The sequence below is a fragment of the Microtus ochrogaster genome (assembly GCF_000317375.1).
Source record: "Microtus ochrogaster isolate Prairie Vole_2 chromosome 14 unlocalized genomic scaffold, MicOch1.0 chr14_random_1, whole genome shotgun sequence".
Classification (NCBI taxonomy): Eukaryota; Metazoa; Chordata; class Mammalia; order Rodentia; family Cricetidae; genus Microtus; species Microtus ochrogaster.
The window spans coordinates 35,554,153-35,563,117 of record NW_004949096.1 but is presented as its reverse complement, the minus strand read 5'-3'; the positions used below and the strand labels follow the sequence as shown (position 1 = coordinate 35,563,117).

Sequence of the window (8,965 nt, the reverse complement as noted above, 5' to 3'; positions counted from 1 at the left end):
GTTCGAGGCCAGCCTGGTCTACAAGAGCTACTTCCAGGACTGGCACCAAAGCTACAGAGAAACCCTGTCTTGAAACCCCCACCCCCCCAAAAAAAAAGAAAAACCAAAAAATAAAATAAAAATAAAAACAGAACTGAGTGGTGGTGGTCCATGTCTTTAATTTCAGCACTCAGGAGGCAGACACTGGCAGATCTCTGTGAACTTGAGGCCAGCCTGGTTTACAGAGCAAGTTCCAGGACAGCCAGGACAACATAGAGAAACCCTGTCTCTAAACAAACAAATAAATACAGAAATACATCTTGGAGCTGGGCATGGTAACACACATAATTCCAGCACATGGGAGGCAGAGGCAGGTGGAGCTCTGTGGGCCAGGCCAGTAAAGGGCTACATAGTGATACCCTATCTGCAAAACAAAACAAGTTGGGAAACAAAGTCAAAAGAAAAAAACAAAAACAAACAAACAAAAAAAAAACCCAAAGATTTTTTGACACTAAGATTTTGTCAATTCAAGTATGATCTTTAAGTGGAATAATAGTTCTATAGCTTGTTGGCATCTCCCTTTTTAAAAGATTGCTTTACTTTTAAAAGCTGCTTATGTGTGTTTCGCCCACTTGTGTGGATGGGCATTCTGCACCTAGAGTCCATAGAGGCAGAAAAGGGTGTCAGATTGTTGGGTTCCCTGGAACTGAAGTTACAGAGCCACCTTGAGGGTGCTGGGAAGCAAACAAGTGTCCTCTGGAAGGGCAAATGTCCTTTCCAGCTGAGCCATCTCCCCAGATTTATTTTTTGTGTTTTGCCTACTTATGTCTATGCATAGCATGCATGAGTTACAGACAGTTGTGAGCACCATGTGGGTGCTGAGAATTGAACCTGGGTCCTTCAGAAGAACAGTCAGGGCTCTCAACCATCAGGCCATCTCTCCAGCCCCTGTTGGCATGTTTAACGTGTACTAAACCTTATCTAGCCTTTATACTTTATGAAGTTCTCTTTGATATGATGTATGATCAGCAGAGCTGTGTGGAGGGTTAGAATTCTTTTACTTTTGTTTTGTTTTGAGACAGGGTTTCTCTGTGTAGCCCTGACTGTACTGGAACTCACTCTGTAGACCAGGCTGGACTTGAACTCAAGAGATCTGCCTGCCTCTTGCTCCTAAGGGCTGGGTTTAAAGGCAGGTACCACCACTGTCTGACTAGGTTTAGGATTCTTACTTTTATGTGACTAGTGAGTGGCAAACAAGGCTCCAAGGCAGCTCTTTGAGCGACAGATCTCCTTTCCTAAGAGTCACTATGATTGGGGAAAAGATTCATGATTCTGGGCATGGTCTGGAGGTGAGGTCTGTAGTGGTGTATGCATATACCTGTGTATGTGCGTGCTTGTGTATGTGTGGTGTTGCATGTGCATGTGTGCACCTGCCTCCTGTGTACCTGTGGAGGCCATAGGTCAACATCATGAGCTCACACTGTAGACCAGGCTGGCTTCGAACTCACAGAGATCCACCTGCCTCTGCCTCCTAAGTACTGGAATTAAAGGCAAGAGACAGGATCTCTTAATAAAACCTTACACTCATTGGCCACTTAAGCTCAGTGGACCTACCTAGTGTGTCCTTTCAACTTTGGGGTTAGAGGTATATGCCAGGAGACCCAAACTAACATTTTCAAGCTTGGGCAGGAGGCAGTCCACCCACTGAGTCATCTTTCCCATCAAATGATGCTTATTACCGGGTACCTAAACACATCTCTTTTTTCACCTTGCATAAGCCAGAGGGAAGTGAGACTAGCTTTTCCCCGTGGTTCCTAGTTCTGTCTCCATCAGCTTCCCACCCAAATTCTCAGTAAGTATACACTGTCCAGGAAGGAACTTGGTGAGGGTGGCAGCAGGCAGTTCAACCTTGTGCCACCGAACGAAGCAGAGCGGCTGTGAGAGGGTAGCCACAGATGCTCTGCTGTCCCTTCAAACCCAAGGGAGACCGGCTAGGGACTAAAGGTGTACGCTCTGCGGGAGAGCCTCAGTTCTGGTTGAGCCTCTGCCCCAGGCCCCGCCTCGTGGCTTTGAGCAAGGGGTGGAGCTTGCCGGGGCGGAACCCCTGAGGCGGGAACCGCTGTGGATTGCACGAGTTCTTCGCGACTGGCACCGCGTGGTAGTCGCAGCAGTCCACAGCCCGCAGACTCTGGTCTGTCGGAGACATAGTCTGTACCCCAGAAAGAGCACGTCGGGACCACTCCCGTAGTTGGTGCCGGCTATGAACTGGGAGCATCGTTCACGCCCGGAAGAAGGCAGGGGGGGCCAGGCCGCGCTGTGTCCTTAAGAATGCTCTCTTGCTCTTAACAGAGACCGTGAGTAAGGTGGCCCCTAATCCCAAGAGAAGCCCTTAGTCTGGGTGTTTAATTGAGGCAGGAGAGAGGTGAGAATGCACTCTCTGGGAGTGGAATTTGGGGAAGTTACTGAGGGCAGAGGGGACTCCACTTTTAGGCAGATCCCTGTGGCCCTGGTAATTTGGAGCAGGGCTCATGGAAAGGGCAGTTGGGCTCAGTTTCAAAGGGAGAAGAGCCCCTCACCTGAACTCCGTGTCCACAGTGCCCTGCCCTTCATGGCTCAGGAAGCCCAGTGGCTGGTGAATTACTGGGGTGAAGGCCGGAAGTTTCAGGCTTCAGTGGTTGGTGGGAGGGCCAGGGAATCTCTGCTACTGTCTGTCAGTTGGGTCTTGGCCACTCGGTTCTGCAGGTACTTTCCTGGGCTGGGAAGTGCGCCTGGACCGATGGCCATCTGCTAACCTGCCTCAGAACCTCAGCACCGTGCCTGTCTGGCTCCTGCAGGGCAGAGTGCTGAGGCTGAATGGTCTAATGACACAGGGCAGGGTTGTGAAGTCACAGAGGAAGTGGGATGCTGCAGCTAGGGACTGAGGTTGGCTACCCAAGGATGGGGAAGATATTGCCCGGACAGATTCTGTGCTTTCTGCCTGTGGAAGGGAGCCTCTGGGACTGGCAGGGCATATCTGGTGCCCGAGGTGGACTGATGAGTCGGGTGAGGCCACCCCACTGTAAGGGTCCCCCTCCCCATATTATACTGGAATAAAAAAACAGACTTGTGTTCACCCTCTGGCAGCCTAAATAGCACCCACAGGATGTGGAAGGAAAGCAGTTGACTCAGGCAGGGTACGTCCTGCTGTCTTCACTTCCCTTCCCTAAACCTCGTCTGAGGCCGACCACTCTTGCTCCGTCCAAACCCAGCTCTATGCACTTTCTGTTCCTCTTGAGTAGTCGGCATCCAGGATTTGAGGGACCAGGGCTCTGGGGACTATGTCCTGGAGAATCGATGGGGCCAGAAAGTCACCACTGACCCCCACCCTCCTTCTCCAGATGCAGAGGCCTCCATGGCTGTGATAAGCCTGCTCTTCTTGGCAGTGATGTACGTTGTTCACCACCCCCTGATGGTCAGTGACCGGATGGACCTGGACACACTGGCCCGGAGCCGGCAGCTGGAGAAGCGAATGAGCGAGGAGATGCGGCAGCTAGAGATAGAGTTTGAGGAGAGAAGGCGAGCCGCTGAGCAGAAGCAGAAAGCAGAGAACTTCTGGAGAGGAGATACATCCACTGATCAGCTAGTGCTGGGGAAGAAGGACATGGGATGGGCGTTCCAGGCCGGTGACCAAGATGGGGGGCCTCTGCGCTGGATGCTGGGGAACCTGTGGAACGCGGGCCTCTTTTGCCTTTTTCTCATCTTTGAGCTCTTGCGACAGAACATGCAGCACGAGCCAGCCTTTGACTCCAGCAGCGAGGAGGAAGAGGAAGAGATCCGCATCGTGCCTGCCACCTCTTACACCTGGCTCTCTGATTTTCCCTCCCAGGAAGCCCTGGAGTCCTTTTACAAATATTATATCCAAAATGCCATCCGCGACCTGCCCTGCACCTGTGAGTTTGTGGAGAGCTTTGTGGACGATCTCATTGAGGCCTGTCGGGTGCTCAGCCGCCAGGAGGCTCACCCGCAGCTGGAGGACTGCCAGGGCATTGGAGCTGCCTTTGAGAAGTGGGGGACCCTCCACGAGACGCAGAAATTTGGTGTCCTGGTGCCCATTGCCCCTCCGCAGGGCACTAGGTTTGTCTTGGAGATGAGAGATCCGGCCCTGGGCCGTCGTTGCGGCTCTGTGAGGGTGGACTCGGGATGCAGGTGCAAACAGGAGAAGCTCCTGGGGGATGTGCTGTGTCTGGTATGCCACCGCAGGGACCACTCAGCCATCTTGAACGAGTGTAGCTCCATCAAGGCGGCTCTCTGCACCGGCTCGCACCTGGACGTGTGTAAGACCGTGCAGTGGTTCCGCAACATGGTGAGCAACGCCTGGGCCCTAGTGGCCCACAAATATGATTTCAAGCTCACCCTCCCACCATCTACCACCTCCTGCAAGCTCAGGTTGGATTACCGCTCAGGCCGCTTCCTATCCATCAGTTTGGTTCTTGGGGTGCAACGGGAAGATACCTTGGTCTACCTGGTGAGTCAGGCCCCAGAGCTAGAGCAGCTCACCAGCGTGGACTGGCCTGAGTCCTTCGCGGCTTGTGAGCACTTGTTTCTGAAGCTGGTGGGACGCTTTGCCCCTGAGAACACCTGCCACCTCAAGTGCCTGCAGATCATCTTGAGTCTTCAGGACCACAAGAGGTTACCCCCGGGAGCGACCCGCCCCATCCTTACCTCCTACCACTTCAAAACAGCCCTCATGCACTTGCTGCTCCAACGGCCTCTGACGGACTGGCAGCACAGCATGCTGTCCCGGCGGCTCCAGGACCTTCTCTGCTTCTTAGGCCAGGGCCTCCAGCAAAGGTCTCTCCATCATTTCCTCATTGGCAACACCTTCCTGCCCCTGACCATACCGATCCCTAAGACATTCCGGAATGCTGAGCCTGTCAATCTTTTCCAACACCTGGTACTGAATCCAGTGGCGCACACACAGGCCATGGAGGAATTCCACAACCTTTTGGCCCAGGTGAAAACTCTGCCTTGCTCCCCACCGGATGGAGGACTTTAATGGAAAGGCCATTAAAAAAAAAAAAATTGGAGAAGTTCTTTCTGATTCCTCGGGCTACGAAAGCTTATTCCTCACACAGCCAGAGGTGTCTGTGACCTTCACCTTGCCCGTGGGGACCACGGGAGAGTAAGCCGTTCTTAGGAGCCTGTGAAGAAGGTCCCAGCCAATGGAGCCTAGTCTGAGGGCTGGGATGGCTGATGTTTTTAGTCTCCTGACTTGAGTCAGGACCCAGAGAAAGTAAAAGTACATGGAAGCAGCTGTCATGGGAGGAGTTTGCTGCTGAGGAGATCCTGTTCAGTTGTGTTTCTGCGTCACCACTGGCAGCACAAGCTCCAGAGGAGCGCCATCCTAGCTGGCTTCTTTCTGTGACTTGCTCCGCTGTCCCTTTGAAAGGCACTGTTAGCTTAATTCCTACCCAAACTACTGCATCCAGCTTTCCTCCCTCGAACCAACAGACGCAGCGCATACTTCAGGATGGAGGTTTTCATAACCTCCCTAGTGTGAAATTATAAATATGTCTTTTCTATTTTTTTGTTTTTTGCCTTTTTTTTTTGAGACAGGGTCTCTCTACATAGCCCTGGCTGACCTGGAACTTGCTCTGTAGGCCAGGCTGGTCTTGAACTTGGAAATCTGCCTGTCTCTGCCTCCCACATGCAGGGATTAAAGGCGTGCACTACCACTGCCTGGTTTCTTCCTTTTCTTCTTCTCTTCTGTTTTTTCCTACTTTCTTTTCTCTTTTTTCTTTTTCTTTCTTTTTTGAGACGGTTTCTCTGTGTGGCCGTGGCTGTCCTGGAACTGGCTTTGTAGACCAGGCTGTCCTCTAATTTAGAGAGTTGCCTGCCTCTGTCTCACTATTTTCATACAAATTCATAGCTATTTTTATGTATCTGAGGAAAGCCCTAGTACTACCCAAATATTTGTTAGTTTTTGATTCATAAGTGTTAAGTTAATGGTGACCCGTCCCATAATTGAGATGACCTCAACAACAACTGATGACCTCTGTGTGCCTGGAGCAGTGTGGGAAGCTCTGCTGCTGCTCTCTCACAGGCTCTGAGAGGAGCAGTCTGAATCTGAGAGAGCTGCCTGCCTGTTCAGTGGGAAGGCTGAGCTGCCACGTGCACCCCTCTGGTGATGACTTTCTAGTCTCTCTTCAGAGATGACGAAAGAGATTACTTGAACTTTGTGATTTTGAAAAGAGGATCATCACAATCTAGGCCCATTGCCAGGGCTGGACAGGAAGGTCTGTGAAGCAGTTCAGGCCTAAGAGTTCTGATTCTAGAGAATGATTGGCGTGTTCTCTCCTTGTTCTAAACCTTCAGCATCTTGAGTATTAAGTAATAGCCAAGGGTGTGGTTGTTTTTGAAACATCAAGGTTGTTCTGTGCCCAACATTGCCAGGAAATCTGCTGGGAAGGAGACCCTGGCCCTTCGTTTGCCCTGCCTTCTGCAGTTGGTGAGGAAGGGGGTGTGAAATGCTAGACTTTGGGGCATCTGTTGAGGAATCCACACCCTCCCCACCCCAGCGAAAATAAAAGCTGATGTCAGTCCATGTTTGAAATTCTTGCTACAGAGAGGTACTGTGCTCCCATGTTACCTGCTTTCCAGGTTAAGAGGATGCGGGGCTGGCTCCGTGCAGGTGAGAGTTCTGTTTTTCGAATGTCCAAATACTTTTTTAGAAAACTATCCACTTCTGTCTTAACTCCAATAAAAACTGAGGCTGTTTTCTGTATGAATTAGAATCTGTTCACTCACCACATTCGTCCATACCTCTCCCAAGAAGTTCTTGTTTCTCTGACAGCTCTAGCTAGTATATCCTGATGTTTCTCAGTGCACCTTAAAGCTGTGGTTTGCCCTGTGGTTTCCAGCGGCATGGCCAGTGGCCAGGAAAGAATCACTCATAAAGTTAAGGAGCATCTAAGTCATTTCCAGGGTACCTAAATCCAGCTCTCCACCAAATGAAAAGCTCTTAGTAAGCATAAACAGCACACTCTAGGAGTCTGCTGGGGTAGGAAGAAGGTGGTATGATTGCTAGGTCTGCAGGGCTTCCCATCTAACAGGCAAGAAAGAAAACGTGAAATTATGAGTGGGGAGAAGACCACAAAGGGAATAGTCAGCAAAGCTTGGGTGGGGCAGAAGGTACAAGAAAGCGTACAGGGTGTGTATGGGGGGTGAGTAATGGAAAGAACAGACCTGGGGTGCACTGGGAATATTCCTAACAATGACATGGGGAACCTCTCCAGATAGGAAGCTAAACTTGATTGTGATACAGAACCTGGCAAGCCCCCAGGATGCTCACCAGTTCCAGGGATGGGAATCGTCGGAGCTCACTGAGTGTTGTCGGCACTGTTGTTTACATTTCGGAATCCAGCCAGTCCTCATCCTGTAGTCCCACATAGGATCTTTGTTGTTCATATGAAGAAGCAGGCATAGAGAGGGTGCACAATTTCCCTATGGTCGTGCACCTTGTAAGTGGCTGCACCTGAAATAACGTACCCGCCCTAGCAACCTTTCACTGTGGGCTTTGGAATGAAACAAGATTAACCGGTCCAATAGCTCAGTGAAACAAAATGCATCTATTGGTTTTAAGATCAGGGCAGTATGTTATTGTTTGAAAGTTAAATTGTTCATAGCCCAGGATTTAGGAGATGAGGGATTTCATATTGCATATCAAAATTAAAAGCATTTGCTCAGACGCCAAAAGCAATTTCCTCTTTTTTTTTCCTTCAGTGTTCTGACGCAGGGTGTCCCTGATTATCCTGGAACTGACTCTGGCTGGCAGAGATGCACCTGCCTCTGCCTCCACCTCAGGGAGTGCAAGGATTAAAGACCTCCTTTACCCTGTGACCAATCCCTTTTGGTCTCAGTAACTTGATGAAAAGTCAGCGAATTTGTAGCCAAAGGTTGCTTGTTTAGCCAATTGGTTAACTATTGTTCCTCACCCAAGCTAAGGTTGTTTCTGTTGGATTTTAAGGAAGTAGAATCTGGTGGGGGGAGGGGCCGACCACTTCTGTACAAACAGAGGAATCGAGTTTCACATGCCTCTGATACCAATGATAAATCACTTAATCTTTTGGCACCCTCAGTAGCCTTAACTCCAAAACAACGGCGGCATTCAGAATAGATGTGAAAGACCTGCCTGCTCTGGGCATGCTCAGAACACAAAGCACTGAGTATGGAGCTGGCACAGAGCGGGCAGAGCCAAGCAGGCAGCCTAGGAGGATCATTATAGCCCCAGAATAGCCTCCAGCCTTGTCCAGTGGGTCAGCCACCTAGTATCTTTCTTTTGTCAGAGGACAATTCTTTAGGAACTCTAATTCAGAGCCACCTGCTACTCCTCCAATGCTTGTTGCTCTTAGTTTGAACATCAAAGCCTCCAATAAGCAGCCTTCAGTGTATCCGGGAAGGCTTTCCTGGGGAACCAGCAGGAGCCATAACCTGACTGGCGCTAACTGGAGGAAGATGGACAGAATTCTAGATGGAAGAGAACATACTTGCACAGGGACTGTGGTAGGAGCAGGCAGGGTGAAGGCATGTTTGAAAAAAGGCCTGAATGGGTGGAGGAAGGGAGAGGACAAGATCAAAATGAGGCTGAAGAGCCTATGGGGGGTGGGGGCGGGGCAAACCCTGTAGATCTTGTAGGTCCCTTTGGAAGTTCCCAGAACAAAGGAACCTTTGAAGGGGTTTTAGACTTCTGGGAGGAAGTGGTAGCAGACAACTGGGAATGAGGTCAGAGTTGCACTTGACAAACACTGCTCTAGGCTCACTGGTAAAGGGGAGAGGTGGATGGAAAGGTGAGGGGCCTACAGAGATTTTTCAGGGGCTTAAAGCTCAGTAATGGATAAGGTGGGGGAGCATCCAGTCCTGGGAGCTGATGTGCAGTTCCTGGGTGGCTGACAGTAGCATTCAGGAAGGTGAGGAACACTGTAATCTTTTCTTCCCGTAGTTCCACTGC

At 50.4% G+C, this 8,965-nt stretch overlaps 1 protein-coding gene across 1 annotated transcript; it reads left to right on the top strand.

Moving 5' to 3' along the window:
• The first annotated feature begins 2,149 nt into the window (after positions 1-2,149).
• Positions 2,150-5,590, top strand: Itpripl1 (ITPRIP like 1). Its single transcript, XM_005364427.2, has 2 exons — positions 2,150-2,333; positions 3,357-5,590. Exon 2 carries the CDS (start codon positions 3,371-3,373, stop codon positions 5,012-5,014), a length of 1,644 nt encoding a protein of 547 aa, XP_005364484.1. The 5' UTR covers positions 2,150-2,333; positions 3,357-3,370; the 3' UTR covers positions 5,015-5,590.
• The last annotated feature ends 3,375 nt before the right edge of the window (positions 5,591-8,965 follow it).